At 35.2% G+C, this 20,523-nt stretch overlaps 1 protein-coding gene across 2 annotated transcripts in view; it reads left to right on the top strand.

The window, feature by feature from the left end:
- Window positions 1-20,523, top strand: part of Ccdc152 (coiled-coil domain containing 152) — a 45,262-nt gene that overhangs the window by 18,317 nt on the left and 6,422 nt on the right. The window contains exons 5-7 of one of the 2 annotated variants that reach the window (XM_048814017.1): window positions 277-379; window positions 19,629-19,756; window positions 19,889-20,089. In XM_048814017.1, the coding sequence (XP_048669974.1) occupies window positions 277-379; window positions 19,629-19,756; window positions 19,889-20,008 (351 nt within the window). In that variant the 3' untranslated portion in view covers window positions 20,009-20,089. Of the gene's footprint in view, window positions 1-276; window positions 380-19,628; window positions 19,757-19,888; window positions 20,090-20,523 lie in introns of those variants that run through there. The other variant, XM_048814018.1, reaches the window with a different exon arrangement.

Raw genomic sequence — 20,523 nt, 5'->3', positions numbered from 1 at the left:
ATAAGCTTGATTTTGTCATTTCACCATGAGCATATATATAAAAACAACAGGTCATACACTGTATATAATTTTTGTCAATTAAAAAATTAAAATGCATACACATGAAGAAATTGGTCTGTCTCACAGCTAATTATTCAAACAATGGACAATATTTTTCCATTCTGGATATGACTACATATCAAAATAAATATGAACTAAAAGTTGCTGTTTTCCAGTTAATCAAAAGTTATGTATACATATTTAGATTGAAAAATGAATAAATATTTTAATCTCTAGGAATATAAGAATAATATTGCTAAACTTGTGAATGAAATGAAAATCAAAGGGAAGGAACATAAGATAGAAATAAGCAAACTTTATCAGGATATGCAGAAAAAAGGTAAGTTTATTTTTTATTTACTTGTTTATTTATTTATTTTTGCATTACAATTCTTAATACACCATTATACAATAATTTATCATATCTCTGATTATATATGAGGTATGTTGACACCAAATTCACATCTTCATACATGTATTTTGTATAATGATGAGGATCTCCTTTCACCATCCATGCTATTCCCCTTCTCCCTCCCTTTCCTTCCCACCCCTATTCCCTATCTAGAGGTAATCTTCCTCCCTTGCTCTCCCTCCCAACCCCATTTTGAGTCACCCCCCTTATATCAGAGAAGACATTCGGCATTTGGTTTTTTTTGGGGATTGGCTAACTTCACTTAACATAATCTTCTCTAATGCCATCCATTTCCCTGCAAATGCCATGATCTTATTCTTTTTTATTGATGAGTAATATTCCATTGTGTATAAATGCCACATTTTTTTATCCATTCATCCATTGAAGGACATCTAGGTTGGCTCCATAGTTTAGCTATTGTGAATTGTGCTGCTATAAACATTGATGTGGCTGTGTCCCTGTAATATGCTGGTTTTAGGTCCTTTGGGTGTAGTCCGAGAAGAGGAATAGCTGGGTCAAATGGAGGTTCCATTCCCAGTTTTCCAAGGAATCTCCATACTGCTTTCCAAATTGGCTGCACCAATTTGCAGTCACACCAGCAGTGTATGAGTGTACCTTTTTCCCCCTCATCCTCGCCAGCAGTTGTTGTTATTTGTCTACATAATGGCTGCCACTCTTACTGGAGTGAGATGGTATATCTTAGAGTAGTTTTAATTTGCATTTCTCTGATTGCTAGAGATTATGAGCATTTTTTCTTATATTTGTTGATTAATTGTATATCCTCTTCTGAGAAGTGTCTGTTCAGGTCCTTGGCCTATTTATTGATTGGATTATTTGGTTTTTTGGTGCTTATAGGTAAGTTTATTTTTAATTTAGTGAATTCTAAAGTACCATAAAATAGGTGCATGTATTTTTTTTCAGTAATAGCCACTATTCTTGAATGAATATGGTCTTGGTGCATTTTAATTTAAGTTTCCTATCATTCTATACATTTATGTGATATAATATTTAAAAATTTCATTCATAGTGTTTGCACTTACATTATCTAATGTGAGTGATCTTATATAGTTAGTATAAGTATATAAGTAATAATGTATTTATAAATTCAACATATTGAATATAATTTTACTAATGAAATTTTCTTCAGTGTTTTGCAAGTCTTATACACTTATGTTGAGGGTTAATTGGTTTAACATGGCTATTAAAAAATCTTCCTTAATGGGCATATTTTTATGCACATTGTATACAAAAATTAATTGAAATGAATATAAAATCAATACCATGAAACTGATAGAAGAAAGCATGAGAATATCTTTGTAAATTATGCCTTTGAATTAAGCATAATTTTTTGGAAGGAAACAAAAAGAACACTAAAGGATTATGCACAATATTAAACTTATTTGGCTGCCCATCTATTAACTATCTCTACAACTCTCCATGATCAAGTCTTTTTGGTTAATCTCTGACCCTCCTAGTCATTGTGGTAATTGTGGCTTCCTGGCTTTTCATGGTTAAAATCTAGCTTCTATTACTTTGTAATGGGAAAAGACACCATGGAAACTAATGATTTTTTTTTTTTTGCTACTGAAATTTTATTAAAATCCAATTACTTATTTTAATTCAAGAAAATAGTAATATAATTATAATGGCAAAATTTGTATAGAGCTCAATATTTTCCACCACTGTTCTGAGTGCTTTCTAGTCAAATAATGGAATTTATTAGGTACACAAAAGAAGTCAGTGAGAATTAGCTGAATTATGTGTTATAATGGCTTCCTTGTATGACCATCTCTTCTACTGTCAAACCTAGCTTACAGAGAAAATAAATATTGAACTTTTGATGATGCTAATTTGCTTCTCACCAACACATTTCTGGTAGCTTTGGTTAATAGTTATCTTCTGGATCCTCCTAAAGAACATAATCCTTTGGTTAGTTCTGGCTTCACCTGGTATATCCATTCCAGCATGGCAACTTTCATTTTTTATTAGTGCACATTAGTTATTTGGAATAATAGTTTTATTATGGCATATAGCACATTTTAATCATTTCCATGCCTTTATTGTCTCCTCTTTACCCACCTCTTCCCTGCCCCCTGTGTTCCTTTCCTTTTTTTAAATAGTCTCCTTTCTACTTCGATGTCATCTTCCCCACCCCATCCCAGATTCCACATATGAGAGAAAACTTTCAATATTTGTCTTCCTGAGTTTGGCTTATTTCACTTAGCATGTTTATATCTAGTTCCATCCATTTTACTGAAATTGACATGACTTATTCTTCATTATAACTGAATAATACTTCATTGTGTGCATATGTGCCACATTTTAAAAATCTGTTCATCAGTTAACCAGCACCTAGACTAATCTCATAACTTGGCTATTTGTGAACTGTGCCACAGTAAACGCAGGTATGCAGGTAATTCTATAGTATTCGGACTTTAATTCCTTCAGGTATACACTGAATAGTAGTATATCCAGATCATGCAGAACTTCTATTTTTAGCTTTTTGAGGAAGCTCCATACTGATTTGTATAGCAGCTTTACTAATTTATATTCCCACCAACAGTATATGAGGGATTTCCCCCACATTCTTGGAAGCATTTATTGTTTTGTTTTTGTTTGTTTGTTTGTATTCTTGAAGATAGTAATTCTGAGCCGGGTGAGATGGACTCTTAGTGTACTTTTGATTTGCATTTCCCTAGTGTCTAAAGATGCTGAACATTTTTATAAAATATTTTTTTATAAAATTACTGGCCACTTTTACTTCTTCTTTTGAGAAGTGTCTGCTCAATTCATTTACCTGTCTGTTGATTGGGTTATTTCCTTTTTTTTTTTTTTCTTTTTTGGTATTAACTTTTTTGAGACCTTTATATACTCTGGATATTAGTCCTCTGTCAGAAGATTAAGTAAGATTCTTCTTCCATTATGTAACCTGTCTCTTCACTCTATTGTTTCCTTTATTGTGCAAAAAGCTTTTTAATTGATGCAATTCCATTTGAAAATTCTTGCTATTATTTTCTGAGCTATTTGAAGTCTTATTCAGGACATGTTGACTGTGCCTGCATCTTGGAGAGTTCCCCCGTTTTTTCTTCTAGTATTTTCAAAGTTTCAAGTCTTATACTCAAATCTTTGATCTGTTTTGAATTAGTTTTTGTACAGAGTGAAAGTTAGGGGTCTAGTCTCAATCTTCTACTATGAAGATCCAGTTTTCCCAGTACCATTTGTTAAAAAAGTTGTCTTCTCCAATGTATGTTTTTGGCACTTTTATCAAGAACCAGAAGACTGTAGCTGTGTGAGTTCAATTCTATGTCCTCTGTTCTATTCCATTGATCTACATGTTTGTTTTTAAGCCAATACCATGCTGTTTTTGTTATAATGGCTTTGTAATATATTGATATCTGGTATTGTGATACTTCCAGCATTGCTGTTGTTGCTCAGGATGGCTTTAGCTACTCTGAGTCTTTTATTCTTCCATAAGAATTTTTACAGATTTGTTTTCACATTCTGTGAAGAATGGAATTGGCATTTTGATGGGGATTGCATTTAATCTGTAGTTGTCTTTCAGTATTATACACATATTAACAGTATTCACTTTTCTAATCCATGAAGATGAGGGATTGCTTCACCTTCTGGTGTCTTCTTCAATTTCTTTTTACAGTGCTCTGTAATTTTCATTGTAGATATCTTTCACCTTCTTGGTTAGGTTTATTCCTGAGTATTATTTTAACCTACTGTGAGTGGAACTGTTTCTCTGATTTCTTTCTCAGTATTTGTTATTGATGTACAGAAAAATCTATTGATTTTTGTACATTTTGTATCTGCCACTTTGCTGAATTTGTTTATCAGATCTAAAAGTCTTCTGGTCAAGATTTTTAGGGTTTTCTAAATTTAGGACTATAAAATCTGCAAATAGGAATAACTTGACTTCCTTTTTCCTGTTTGTAATCCTTGCGTTCATGAAATGAAATCAACTCAATCATGGTGTGTTATCTTTTAGTATGTCATTGAATTCAATTAGCAAGTATTTTATGGAGGATTTTTGCATCTATGTCTATCATTGGTCATTAATGTTCTTTGTTGATGTTCAGTCATCATCTAGTTATGATTTCATTTTGATACTTGCTTCATAGAATGAGTTTGGAAGCATTCCTTCACTTTGTGTTTCATAGAATAGTTTGAGGAGCTTTGATATTAATTTTTCCTGAAAGTTCTGCTAAAATTTGTCAGTGAATCCATCTGGATCTTTGTTGGGAGACTACTTATAACTGCTTTAATCTCATTGTTATTGGTCTCTTAGGAATTTTATATTCTCTTGGTTCAATTCTGGTAGGTTGAATATTTTTATAAATTTATCCATTTCTTCTAAGCTTTCCAGTTTATTGGAATATAGTTTTTTAAAATAATCCATAATGATCCTTTGGATTTCAGTAGTATCGGTTGTAATATCATCTTTTCATCTCTAATTTTATTAATTTGGGTCTTCTCTTTCTTTTGTTTAGTTTGACTAAGAGTTTATCAATCTTGTTTATCTTTTCAAAGAACAAACTCTGTTTCATTGATTCTTTGTAATGTTCTTTTAGTCTCTATTTCATTGATTTTGACTCTGATCTTTATTATTTTTTTCCTTCTGTTGGTTTAGGTATGACTTTTTCTTGTTTTTTAAGACTTTGAGATGCATCATTATGTTTTTTATTTGGGTTCTCCTGAATTTAAAAAACAAAACAAAACTTTTTTTTAGTTATAGATGGACACAATATCTGTATTTTGTTTATTTATTTTTATATGGTGCTGAGGATTGAATGTGTGAGGCAAACACTCCTCCACTGAGCCACAACCCCAGCCCTCATGAATTTTTTAATGTAGATACCCAAACACTGTATCATATTATTCATTTAATTTCATTTTGATTATTTAAAAGTTTATTTTTCAGTCTCCATGTTTTTATAGTTCCTATAGTTTCTCTTGCTGTTAGTTTCAAATTTTATTCCATTATGATATGACAGGATGCAAGAAATCATTTCATCTTTTGGTATTTGTTAAGATTTGTTTTAAGGCCTAAAATATGATCTATTTTGGAGAAAGTTGTAACAGCTGCTAAAAAGAATGTGTTCTGCACTGTTGGATGAATTATTCTGTAGATGTCTGTTAAGTCCATTTGATTTATAGTGTAGTTTGACTCTTGTGTTTCTTTGTTGTTGTTGGTTGGTTGGTTTTTTTTTTTTGTTGGTTTTTTTGTTTTGTTTTTTGTTTCGGTCTGGATCACCTATCGACTTGTGAGAGTGGGGCATTAAAGTCACACACTATTATTATAGTAGAACCTATCTGTCCCTTTAGGTCCAGTACATTTGTTTTATGATTAGGTGTACAATGTTCTGTGCATATATATTTACAATAATTGTATCTTTTGGTAAACTGTTCCTTTACTAATATGTAATGACCTTCCATTGACTACTAATTTTGGATTGAAGTTTGCCTTGTCAAATATGAATACAGGTTCTTTTCCTTGTTTTTATTTAATTTGCATTGAGTATCATTTTTCATCCTTTTACATTCAGTTTGTGAATGTCTTTGTGGTTCTCGTAGGTACTGCACAATTGGGTTTTGTGTTTTTAATCTAGTCCACCAGTCTTTTTCTTCTAATTGGAGAATTAAGAATTAATTTATCCAAAATAGATCATATTCAAGGCCTACTAAAACTAACAAATACCAAAAGATGAAATGATTTCTTGAATCCTTTCATATCATTCAGATTTATTATTTTTTGAAAAAGTGTGTACTTTTCCTATCACTTTGCTATTTTTCTAATTTCTGAATTATCCCTAATTCTTATTTACTTATCTACTCTTCTAATGAGATATATACTCTTTACTGTGCTCTCTTAGTTGTGTTTATCTTTCTTCTGTGTGGATTATTTCTTAAAATATCTGGCTTAGTGGTCATGAATTCCTTTAGTTTATGCTTAACTTGGAAGGTCTTTATTTCTTCTTTAATTCTGAAAGATACTTTTCTGGATATAATAATCTAGGTTGTCAGGTATTTTCTTTGGGGCCTTGAAATACATCATTTCATCCTCTCCTGGCCTTGAGACCTTCTGCTGAAAAATCTGCTTATTCTTATGGGTTTGTCTTTATAAGTGATTTGGCACTTCTCTCTTGAAACTTAATATTCTTTATTCATTCTGAACTTTTGTCATTTTAACTACAATATGTAATTGGAAAGGTTATTTTATGTTTATGTCAATTTAGAGTTATAAATGCCTCCAGTACTTGAATATCCATCCATCTCATTCTTAAGACTTGAGAAATTTTTGCTGTTGTTTCACTGAATAGGTTTTCTATACCATTAAACTGAAAGAAAGGTGGTGCAGGACTAATCAAGAAGCATGTTTATTTGTCAGAAGTCTGATGGGCTGCTTTATGCAGAGAAAGAGAGAGCAGCAGCAACTCCCCCTTGAATGTTGCTTTTTATAGGCTAGAAACATGGCCATGCATTAGGGGTGGGTATAGTCCTGATGGACATAGCAAGCATCCCCTAACCTTGTGGAAGGCAAGTTTGTTTCTTGGGAACAATAACAGGCGGTTTTCCTATCTCTCAGGAGACAGAACAAGAAAACCAGTATGCCCCTTTATCTTCTCAAGGAGAGAACAGGGAAACCAGTATGTTCCCATCTCATGTGCCGGTAAGTTGTCCCCTTTCTCTCAATGAGAGAACAGGGAGAGATCAGCACATCTCCAGACCAGTAGGTTTTATCTCAGGCTAGTTTCTATTTCATGGGAGTAAGAACAGTATTTATTAAGTCAGAGTGTGGAAAGGAAGATGGCTGCACTTATGCTAATACTAGCCTGTCTCTCTACTCCTTCCTAAAGACCTATGAATCTTTAATTTGGTCTTTTACTGCTGTCTTGTAGAATTTGTATATTCTGTTCATAATTTCTTTTTCCCCCTTTATTACTGAGTGTTCTAGTTCATCTCCCTTGTCTTCAAGCCCAGATATTCCTTCTGCTTCATCTAGTCTGTTGATGAGACTTTTGCTTTTTATTTGACTTACTGAGTTTTTCATTTCCAAAATTTCTGTCTCCTTTATTTTTTCAGAACCTGTATCTCTTTTTTGAAATGCTCTTTCATATCCTGCATTTGTCATCATTAATTTACTCCGCTATTTATTTGTATGCTTTTTAATTCATTGATTGTTTTAATGATCAATTTTTTTCAATTCCTTGTCCAGTATTTCATCCACTTCCATATCTATGGATTCAGTCACTGGGGAGTTGTGAACTTCTGGAAGCATCTTATTGCCTTATTTTCTTGTGTTTTTGTGTTGAGATTTGAGCATCTGTTGGGATGGATATCTCTTCTGCTATTGTGTGAGTTTCTTTTAAGTGAGCAACTTTCTCTTTACCATGTACTCTAGGCTAGGAGTATATCTCAACATCAAAGCACCTACTCAGTGTGTTCAAAGTTCTAAATTCAATCCCTAACACTGCTTTGAAAGGAGAAGATAATCACTAGTAACAGTAACAACTTGGAAGCAAACCAGATATCAGTATATAATAAAAACTTTTTAAAAGTAAGTTCTCCAACCCCAATAATCAAAGAGAAGAAATGGAGAGTAAACAATATGAAATAAAGCATTGATAAAAGCAAAGTTAATACAAAAATATATACTAAAGGGGGAAAGGGAAGATAAAAGAAAAATTAAAAGAGAAAGGAAAAAAGAGAAGACAAGGAAACAAAAAAGAGAAAAAATCCTGTTGAAGAATTAAGAAAGTACATAAAATTAAAGTATGAAAAACCAATAATGAAGAAAAATAAGATATCATAGAGCACAACAAAAAAGAAAGCAAACCAAACAAACAAAAAAGACCAAAATTCCTCCTTGCCAAATATTCAAAATGGAAACACATCTTTCCTAGATTGTAATTTTGGAGGCTGGCAGGCTGGAGATGGGGGAGGTAAGGGATGCTGCTGCATTCTAACTCTCCTTGTCTGCTCCAACCCAAACAGGACAAACTAGTTAGATCAATCTGTAGGCTGAGCTCCTAACCTCCGTGTGCATCAACAAGTGCTAAGGCAAAGTTGTCAACCATAGGAGTGAATCTAACTCCTGAAGCCTCTACTCTTTGTACCCAGAGACTGGGCATGACCACAGGAGCCACCTGCCAAGCATATAGACCAGTCAAATCTGTGCACCCTTGGTCCCAAGGCTCTCTGTCAGTACACTGGTACATGCCCAAGTGTCCAAACCAAGGCACTGTATCCCTTGAGTGCCTCTGAGCATAGAGGATACAACTGAGTAGTGAACAGGATATATGCTGGGATGGGGAATAACACATACTAAACATTCTACCAATCCTAGATATGGCACTCTGGGACCCAGCCCCGCTCCCACAAATTTACCCACAGCTGGTCTTTCTCTGTCATCCCTTGCTAGAATATTATGTCCCATATCCCTTAAAAGTAGTACTCCCAAGTCTATTAATTCTTATTTACTCAGTCTTACTTTCCATCTTCTTTGATACAGCACTTTGAAAATCTGTTCCGAGGGGTGCTCACATGACTTTTACCAATGCAGGCTAGCTAAGTCTTGCAAAGTTTTTGAGGTTAGTCACTTTTATCCCTTATCAGACCAAGAAAGTTAGGCTGGGCCTTAATCCTAATTATTAGTCTATAAACTAAAAGAGAAGACAGAGTCAGCTTCCAAGACAAGCATCTATGGCATCTTTTGGCACAGGGGATGTTCCAACTCTTATTAGGAAAGAGTAGGCCAACTCTTCAAACTCTGAGGGTTTAGGGAAGTCTTCAGAAGCATCCATCCATGTGTCCTCATCATATTTTCAGGATTCCAGATATTTCCAATCACAGGAAAACTGGGTCTCAATTTCATCCCAGTAAACATTTGGCTGAACATTGAAACATCTCTAGGTAGAAGTTTAAAATTTCTATTAGATTTTCCATTGTTCAACTGTGTCTATTTTTCTGCTACTAAAGCTAAGAGCATGTTTTTAAGCTACCAAAGAATCTCTCTGACTCTTAGACTTATTCCTTAAGTCTTTACCCTCTTGTTAATGGCCCCCAGTTCCTCATTATCCCTTAGTAGGATGTCAGTTTAATTTAGCAGTGTCCACACAACATTACTATCTGCATAGGAATTTCTATCCATCTTTCAAATCCCTGAATTTCATACCTGCAAGGCATTCCCTACCCCAAGAACATTTCCTCAGGTTATTCTAATTAAATCTGTAGCAATTAAAAAAAAAACACATCGTATGCTGGAAACTATCAGTATTCCACATACTGCCAAGGTTGGCTACTTCATTGCCCACAAACTGATATGAGCCAATCTCAGAATTTCATCATGACTGTTTTATTGTACTAGGTCAGGTCCTCCAAGAAGGAACTATCAAAATGGGATTAGAAATTTAAGAGGTTTTGGGGGGTAAGGTACATATGATAAGAAATGGAGAGGGAGCTGGGGAAGGCTATCAGTAGTTAATGCAGGTCTAACTCCTGTGCAGGAAGAGAGAAGAAAAGAAGATTGAATTTTTTAAAACAATGTCTACAATACATTTCTAAGAAAGTTTAGGTGAAGGCAATACAGAGTTTTTGATCCAGATTCACCTGTAAAAGAATTCTACATCTCCCAGGGATTTTCTCACCTTAGTATCCTTTTCACATCCTGTGACTACAGTCACAACCCATGGAAGGATGGCTTTAGCTCAAATGTAGTAATGGATTTTAAAATGCAGGAACAGGGGCAAGTGATAGATTAGGCTTTTTATGATCTAAAAGGCTCATTTTCTTGGCTGTTATATAGCATATATCGTATGACCCAGCATTCCCACTTCTAAGTGAAATGAAAGCATGTATCCAGAAAGAGAAATGAAAAGCATGCATCCAGAAAGACCTGCTTGTGGATGTTTATAGCAGCTATATTAATAATAGTTCAAAATTGGAATCAAGCAAATTTTTAACTAGCAAATAGATTTTAAAAATCATATACATTCAATGGAATTTACTCATCAATAAAAAGAACAAACTACTGACACATTCAACAGTATAATCACTTCAAAAACATTATGATAACAAAATGGTGATATTACCAAAAGTTCTCTATAGGTTTAATGTAATGCCAATCAAAATCCCAATGGCATTTCTTGTAGAAATAGATAAAGCAATCATGAAATTCATATGGAAAAATAAAAGACCCAGAATAGCAAAAGCAATTCTAAGCAGGAAGTGTGAATCAGGCGGTATAGCGATACCAGATTTCAAACTATATTACAGAGCAATAGTAACAAAAACAGCATGGTACTGGTACCAAAATAGGCGGGTGGACCAATGGTACAGAATAGAGGACACAGAGACTAATCCACAAAGCTACAACTATCTTATGTTTGATAAAGGAGCTAAAAGCATGCAATGGAGGAAGGATAGCATCTTCAACAAATGGTGTTGGGAAAACTGGAAATCCATATGCAACAAAATGAAACTGAATCCCCTCCTCTCGCCATGCACAAAAGTTAACTCAAAGTGGATCAAGGAGCTTGATATCAAATCAGAGACTCTGCACCTGATAGAAGAAAAAGTTGGCTCCGATCTACATATTGTGGGGTCGGGCTCCAAATTCCTTAATAGGACACCCATAGCACAAGAGTTAATAACAAGAATCAACAAATGGGACTTACTTAAACTGAAAAGTTTTTTCTCAGCAAGAGAAACAATAAGAGAGGTAAATAGGGAGCCTACATCATGGGAACAAATTTTTACTCCTCACACTTCAGATAGAGCCCTAATATCCAGAGTATACAAAGAACTCAAAAAATTAAACAATAAGATAACAAATAACCCAATCAACAAATGGGCCAAGGACCTGAACAGACACTTCTCAGAGGAGGACATACAATCAATCAACAAGTACATGAAAAAATGCTCACCATCTCTAGCAGTCAGAGAAATGCAAATCAAAACCACCCTAAGATACCATCTCACTCCAGTAAGATTGGCAGCCATTATGAAGTCAAACAACAACAAGTGCTGGAGAGGATGTGGGGAAAAGGGTACTCTTGTACATTGCTGGTGGGACTGCAAACTGGTGCGGCCAATCTGGAAAGCAGTATGGAGATTCCTGGGAAAGCTGGGAATGGAACCACCATTTGACCCAGCTATTGCCCTTCTTGGACTATTCCCTGAAGACCTTAAAAGAGCGTACTACAGGGATACTGCTACATCGATGTTCATAGCAGCACAATTCACAATTGCTAGACTGTGGAACCAACCCAGATGCCCTTCAATAGATGAATGGATAAAAAAAATGTTGCATTTATACACCATGGAGTATTACGCAGCACTAAAAAATGACAAAATCATGGAATTTGCAGGGAAATGGATGGCACTAGAGCAGGTTATGCTTAGTGAAGCTAGCCAATCCCTAAAAAAACAAATACCAAATGTCTTCTTTGATATAATAAGAACAACTAAGAACCGAGCAGGGAGGAAGAGCAGGAAGAAAAGATTAACATTAAACAGAGACATGAGGTGGGAGGGAAAGGGAGAGAAAAGGGAAATTTGAATGGTAATGGAGGGAGACCCTCATTGTTATACAAAATTACATATAAGAGGTTGTGAGGGGAATGGGAAAATAAACAAGTAGAGAAATGAATTACAGTAGATGGGGTAGAGAGAGAAGATGGGAGGGGAGGGGAGGGGGGATAGTAGAGGATAGAAAAGGTAGCAGAATACAACAGCTACTAATAGGGCATTATGTAAAAAATGTGGATGTGTAACCAATGTGATTCTGCAATCTGTATTTGGGGTAAAATTGGGAGTTCATAACCAACTTGAATCTAATGTATGAAATATGATATGTCAAGAGCTTTGTAATGTTTTGAACAACCAATAAAAAAAACATTATGATAAATGAAAGAAGACAAACTGAAAAAGCTACATACTCTGTGATTCTGTTTCTATGACATTCTGAAAAAAGGAACAATTCAGATCAATGTTTTATAGTATGTTGGCAAATAAATGAATTGCAGACAGGTACAAAGACTCTTTGAAATTATAGAAGAATTCTATTTCTTGACTGTAATGGATTAGATTACACTATATTCTTGTTAAAACTCATCAATCTGTATACATGAAAAATGGATTTTGCTATATATGAGTTATATTTCAGTAAACTTGATTTTAAAAATAAAATAACCCAAAGAAGGTCAATTATAAAAAGTTTTAAAGGATATTAGTCTAGATCCAATTATGATCCAGAAACAGCATTACCAATCATGGAGTTTATAACAACTCTGATAATATAATCACTGGATTTAAAGGAATCAATTGATGGATAAATGGAAACTCTAATGAAATATATGGAAATGTACTACAAACACAATTACTGAAAATGGAATTTCAGTGTAAGGATTTAGTACCCAGTTAGTAAAACTAAGGATAGAATTAGTAAACTGAAAGATAGATGACAAGAAAAAATATCTAGTCTGAGGAAGGGGAAGTCAAGAAGCTGATATATATAAATATGTGTGTGTGTGTATAAATTTATATATATATATATATATATATATATATATATATCATGTATATGACACATATGTTTATAAGAATATGAGACTCTTATGCTTCCAATATGAGGTGCCCCCCAAAAGCTCATGTGTGAGACAATACAAGAAGGTTTAGAAGAGAAATGATTGGGTTATGAGAGTCTTAACCCAATCAGTTAATTAATACCCTGATGGGATTAACTAAGTGGTGACTGAAGGTGGGAAGGGTGTGGCTGGAGGTGGGTCACTGAGGATGTGCCTTTGGGGTATATTGTATCTAATAAGTAGAGTCAGTCTCTGCCTTCTGATCATCATGTGAGCTGCTTCCCCCCTGGCTTGAGTACATCCCAGGAATTGGCAAGATATCATCCACCCCACACTCAAGTAAGTAAAAGTAAAAATTCTCTTGAGAAGAGACCAGTGGGTACCCTTCTTGCATAAGAGGACCTAGGAAGTTTTTTCGACATGCTTAGCTACCAAAGAACTTAGAGGCTGCTGCAGCCAGGGTCTCTGAAGGCTTGGTTACTACTCAAGATGACAGCAGGCCTTGGCATCCACCACATGGTACTGGTTCTGCAGGAATGCAGGATGCTGGAGTTACTTCAGTAAACTTGACTTTAAAAATAACCCAAACAAGGTCAATTATAAAAAGGTCATGGAGGCTTTTGCCAAAATTTCAAAGAAAGTCTTGGGAGGCCAGGCAAAGTACAACAGAGTTGGAGTCCCTGTAGTCACCCCTTGAGAGGGCAAAACATGGAGATGTGAAGAGGAGCCAAAGCTGCAGTGGAGACCCCCAAGATTAAGAAATGCCAGTTCTGTGGAATGTCCACTGGGGAAGGCTGCAGGAATCAATCTGAGACAAGCCAATAGAAAGGCCATTTGAGTTGCAATCAACAAAGCCAAAGGGGCAGAGCTACACAAGCCTTTTGGACTGAATATCACCATGCCATGTGTTCCAGATGCCAGATGTGAAGCTACAGGTCTTGTTTTCTCAGCTGGATTTCAGTCTTCCTTTGTTCTCATCCCTTCTTTCTATGCCCTTATTTTTGTGAATGGAAGTGTTTGTTCTCTACCTTTATATATTGCATACATGTAAATCACTTTTGATTTTTACAGGCACTCACAATGCAAGGTTACCCTGAGTATCAGAGGAGCCTTTGGACATGAACTTTTGGGCAATCTTGAACTGTTGAGACTATGGGGATTCTTGGAAATAAACAAAATGTATTTGCATTGTGAGATGGTCATGAGCTTTTAGGGCCAGTGTGGAATGTTATGGTTTGGATGTGAGGTACCCTCCAAAAACTCATGTGTGAGACAATGCAAAAAGGTTTAGAAGAGAAATAATTTGGTTATGAGAATCTTAACCCAATCAATTAATTAATCCCCTGACGGGATTAATTGAGTGGCAGTTTAAGGCAGATAGTTTGTGGCTAGAGGTGGGTCGTTGGGGGCATGGCTTTGGGGTATATATTTTATATCTGGCAAGTGGAGTCTCTCTCTCTCTCTGCCTACTGATCATCATGTGAGCTGCTTCCCTCTGCTATACTGTTTGGCCCCAAGGAATGGACCTGGCCTTCTGTGGACTGAGACCTCTGAAACCGTGAGCCCTCAAGAAAACGTTCCTTCTCTTAAAATTGTTCTTGTCTTTAGGGTTCTGTAGTTTTCATTGTATAAATCTTTCACCTCTTTTGTTAGGTTGATTCCCAAGTATTTTGTTTTTTTTTTTTTTTTTTGAGGATATTGTGAATGGGGTGGTTGTCCTCATTTCCATTTCAGAGGTTTTGTCGCTGATATACAGGAATGCCTTTGATTTATGCGTGTTGATTTTATATCCTGCCACTTTGCTGAATTCATTTACTAGCTCTAGAAGTTTCTTTGTAGAACCTTTTGGGTCTGCTAGGTATAGGATCATGTCATCTGAAAATAGTGCCAATTTAAGTTCTTCTTTTCCTATCTTTATGCCTTTAATTTCTTTCGTCTGTCTAATTGCTCTGGCCAGTGTTTCGAGAACTATGTTGAATAGAAGTGGTGAGAGAGGGCATCCCTGTCTTGTTCCAGAGTTTAGAGGGAATGCCTTCAATTTTTCTCTGTTTAGAATGATGCTAGCCTGAGGCTTAGCATAGATAGCTTTTACAATGTTGAGGTAAGTTCCTGTTATCCCTAGTTTTTCTAGTGTTTTGAACATAAAGGGATGCTGTACTTTGTCGAATGCTTTTTCTGCATCTATTGAGATGATCATGTGGTTCTTATCTTTAAGTCTATTGATGTGGTGAATAACATTTATTGATTTCCGTATATTGAACTAGCCTTGCATCCCAGGGATGAATCCTACTTGATCATGGTGTGCCGTAGTACGGCTGCAGCAAAATAATCAGGGGGGTGACGAATAACTTGTGTACTTTGATACAGCAGGAGTAGGAGCCGTTTATTGTAGGACAGGAGCAGTATTTATACATTCCACACAGCTTATCTGATTAGCATAAACTAGATACATCAGTCAACCAACCAGGAATCTCCACACTTAATGGCTCGCTTTTGTTACTTCTCAAACCACTCCCTCTGGCATTTTTCCAGGCACCATCCAGACTTGTTTACGAACTCTAACATTCCCCTGGCAAAATGCCAGGTGTTATACAGACTCGGCCGTGGCTCTCAGCAATGGTGCACAATTTTTTTGATATGTTTTTGTATCCGATTTGCCAGAATTTTATTGAGGATTTTTACATCTATGTTCATTAGAGATATTGGTCTGTAGTTTTATTTCTTTGAAGTGTCTTTGTCTGTTCGGAATCAGGGTGATGTTGGCCTCATAGAATAAATTTGGAAGAGCTTCCTCTTTTTCTATTTCCTGAAATAACTTGAAAAGTATTGGTATTAGTTCTTCTTTAAAGGTTTTGTAAAACTCCACTGTATACCCATCCAGTCCTGCGCTTTTCTTGTTTGGTAGTCTTTTGATGGCTTCTTCTATTTCCTCCATTGATATTGGTCTGTTTAAGTTGTGTGTATCCTCCTGACCCAATCTGGGCAAATCATATGACTTAAGAAATTTATCGATGTCTTCACTATCTTCTATTTTATTGGAATATAGGGTTTCAAAATAATTTCAAATTATCTTCTGTATTTCTGTAGTGTCTGTTGTGATATTGCCTTTTTCATCCCGTATGCTATTAAATTGAATTCTCTCTCTTCTTCTCTTCATTATCATGGCTAAGGGTCTGTCGATCTTATTTATTTTTTCAAAGAACCAACTTTTAGTTTTGTCAATTTTTTCAGTTGTTTCTTTTGTTTCAATTTCATTGATTTCAGCTCTGATTTTAATTATTTCTTGCCTTCTGCTACATTTGCTGTTGTTTTGCTCTTCATTTTCTAGGGTTTTGAGATGAAGTGTGAGATCATTTATTTGTTGTTTTTTTCTTTTTTTGAGGAATGAACTCCAGGCAATGAATTTCCCTCTTAAAACTGCTTTCATTGTGTCCCATCAAGTATGTTAGTCACAGCAGTGAAAAAGCTGACTAAAACAGAGATGACTAAAACTAGCAATAAAGTCTATGGAGAGGTAGTAAAGTATGTAGGACTAGTGGTAAAGTCTATGGAAAGACCTGCCCACAGGATGTGAAGGTGATTTTGTTGTGACATCTGTCCCCACACTGATTTCCAGGGTTAACTTGGCAGGTCTCCCCTTCCTCTTTCATTGCTCCATGTGCATCCCTCCTGAAGCTGTATACTCATTCAAAGAGGAGGACCTTCCCTAATAGAGGAGGACTGTTCTTCAGTCAAGGGTTTATAAGTATCTGTACTCCCCTGCTAGAACCTCCAAACAAGCTCTCAAGAAAGACCTGTACTCAGAAGATAACTTAGATGTGAAGTAAGAAAGAGTTAGGACAAACTGAAACTTACATCTTTCTTGAATCTCCATCAACTTTGATGACCTGGTGAAGTATAGGAAAAGATGTCGAAAAGAAATACTAAATATAAATATGAATACTTCACAATTATAAAATGTTAAATTCACAAGAAAAAATACAACAATTCTAAAGTTTTATGCACCAATTAACAGGGCTTTAAATATATGAAGCAAAAGTTAAAAGAAATAAAAGAAACATACAGATCCACAGCAATAGTGAGAGATTTGAAGGTACCTCTTTTAGTGGTAGAAAAAGTACATATAAACATGCAAAATCCATAATGGTATAGAAAATTTAAACAACAAAATTAACTTATACCAAGTGGCATATTTAAAATGCTATAAACAGTAAATTAAAAATATGCCTTTTTTTCAAGTATGCATAGAACATTTAAGAAACTTGACTGTGTCATTAACTCAAACGTGAATTTTTCTGCATCACATAGGTCTGAAATCATACAGAATATGTTCTCTAAATCCATTGCAATTAAGGTAATCTGGGTAAAACATGGATAACTAGAAAAATCTCTATATTCTTGGAATTTTTTATGAATGACCTGGAAATCAAGGTGAAAATCTCAAAGGAAGTTCAAAATTATTTTAAACTGAATTATATAGAGAACATTACATATGAAAATTTGTACAGCAATGTTTGGTGACACATACCTATAAACCCAGATGCTTGGGAGTATGAGGCAGGAAGATCACAAGTTCAAGACCAGCTTGGGCAACTTACCAAGACCCTGTCTCAAAACAAAAAGTTGTGAGATGTAGTGGCACAGTGCTTATGTAACATGCAAAAGACCCTGGGTTCAATCCTCAGTACCACCAAAAGAACAAAAACAAAACAAAACAAAAACCTTATGTAGTTATTTATGGGCAAATATGTAGCTTTAAATACAAATATTTTAAAAGGCTAAAAATCAGCTATCTAACTATATCAAGAGTTTAGGGGAAAAAACAAACTAGACTCAAAGAAATTAGAAGAATGTCAGATTAGTGAAATTGTAAACAAATATATAGCAATGAAGATCAGAGCTACAAAGTTTTTGATAAAATTAATAAAATGGATTAACTCCCAGTTTCAGAGGTCTCAGTCTCTGGTCTGCCAACTTTATTGCTTTGGGCCCTAGGTGAGGTAGAACATCATAGTGGAAGGTCATGGTGGAGGAAAGCTACTCAGTTTATGGCAGCAAGGAAGCAGAGAGAGAGAAGGAGGAGCCAAGGGGTCAATATGTGATCCTAAAGGGCACACCCACCTCAGTGACCCACCTCCTCCAACCATGCCCCACTGCCTGTAGTTAGCACCCAGTATAGTTGTACATTCAAATTGTTAATCCATCAAATGGCTTAATCCACTAATTAGGTTATGACTGTTGTAATCTAATCATTTCACCTTCTGCATTAACACAGGAGCTTTGGGGGAACACCTCACATTCAACTATAACACCATTTCATAAGACCAGCATAAGCTTAATAACAAAATCTTTCAAAGAGATTACGATAAAGAAAATCATATGACTATCCTCTAATAAAGTATCTGAAGAGGAATCCATTTCCATGCTTTAGTTTTTATTTTAATCATAACTTCTCTAAATTCAAATCTTCAGCAATGCTGCCTCCAGGCACATAATGGGTTCAGAGTGGACTGAATGGCAAACAATTTCTCTAGGACTTTGTATGATTCAATATATTCTTCTCGGCTTTACCTCATCTCAGGAAAAGATGGGAACTTATCCTAGGTCCCTAATCCTAGATCTTGAGTATGTATAAGATTTACTAGTAGAGGAGAAAAAGGGCCTCAAAGAAAAGAGAAAACAAAAACCAAAATATTTACAGAGGAAGACATGGAGCATGTTAATAAATAATAGTCCATTTTCTACTCTTGTGGGTATTACACAAAAAAATGTGGCATTACACAAAAAAAGTTCAGCAAGGGAAAGACTGTAGCTAGACCTGTATTCTTTGACCCTTTCATAGTCTAAAAAGGGAAAGTGATGACTAAAGGTTTCCGAGAAGGGGATGACCATCTTTATAAGTATGTTTTAAGACTGATCTGGGGGCTGGGGTTGTGGCTCAATGGTAGAGTGCTTGCCTAGCACTGGGTTTGATCCTCAGCACCACATAAAAATAAATAAATAAAATAAAGGTTTTCATCCCCTTACAACTGAAAATTAAAAAAATAATAATGAAAGATTTCCTTGAGGTTTCCATCTTAGGTGCTGTAACATTATTAACATGAATGAGAAAGTTGAGACAAGAAGAAATTTGATGACATGTAGAGAGACATGAAGGGAACTTGAGAGAGGCCTAATCATTTAGAAGAGGCAGGGACTTAATGTAGCTCTAGAGTCATTGAGTAGTTTAGGCTCTCTAGACCTAGGAATCCAAGCTTTGTGAGCCTTGTTAACTGCTGCATCTCTTGTTTATTTATGCTGCTGGCTTATCACTAAGTATACCCACAAATTACAAATTAATTTATTCACTCAGAAGCATTTCATGAGTAAGAATAAGATTACAAATTAACTTATTCACTCAGAAGCATTTTATGAGTGACTTTTGTGTTTCAAACATTTTGCAAGGTCTTAACAAAAATATGTAAAAACTATCCCACACATAAGACAGTAAAATTTACTTTCTTGTGAATTATTTTAAATACTTAAGATATATAGGCATATAATATTTTTGAAATGTTAAGTGAATGGATTTTTGTTTTATTCAGTTGAATTAAATGAAGAAAAGCACAAGGAACTAATAGAGAAAAAGGAGATGGAAATATCAGAGTTAAATGCAAAGTTAAGAACTCAAGAAAAGGAAAAACAAAGTGAAATAATCAAACTACAGCTAGAGGTAGGTATTTTAAAGTCTACTGAACTTGAGGATATATTACTTAGTCTAAACAATACTTCAGTTATTGTTCAACACAGTGAGATAAATTTCAGAATTAAAAACACTTCTGTTTTTATGCTCATTCTTCACCAGAGGACCTGCTCAGTCAACATACAACCATCAGCCACACTGCCTGTCAACACTGGAGCTGAAGGTGGACTCTTTAGTTGTTCAGAAGATTCTTCTTTCCAGGGAGGATGTCATTTCCTCTGAGAGCGAGAACAGATAACTCAAAGACTGCCAGCATTTTACAGTCAAATATATATGAGCTTCATAAGACTGCCATTCCAGCCTGGGAGAGTGTTTTTAATCCTCAACATTACTCTCTCCAGAAGAAATTGTGGAAGTGTAGTAAACCAACTAGAAATTATTTTTGCTTTATCTGGATAAAAAGAGACAATTTTTTCAGTAAGGTTTCCTGTAAAAACACCTGTTTTAGAGGCAAACAAACCTAATTCCTTTTTAAAAAAAAAATGTTAAGGAACTTCTAGTACAGCATCTCATAGACTGAGGCTCCAGCTCTTTTTTTATTTTTTTAATTTTTTATTGTGGGTTGTTCAAAACATTACAAATTTCTTGACATATCATATTCGACACTTTGATTCAAGTGGGTTATGAACTCCCACCTTCACCCCATACACAGATTGCAGAATCACATCAGTTACACATCCATTGATTTACATATTGCCATACTAGTGTCTGTTGTGCTCCGCTGCCTTTCCCATCCT

The sequence above is a fragment of the Marmota marmota genome, unplaced genomic scaffold (genome assembly GCF_001458135.2).
Source record: "Marmota marmota marmota unplaced genomic scaffold, marMar, whole genome shotgun sequence".
Classification (NCBI taxonomy): Eukaryota; Metazoa; Chordata; class Mammalia; order Rodentia; family Sciuridae; genus Marmota; species Marmota marmota.
Note: the sequence above shows the minus strand (reverse complement) of the source record. Positions and strands in the feature narration are given on the sequence as shown.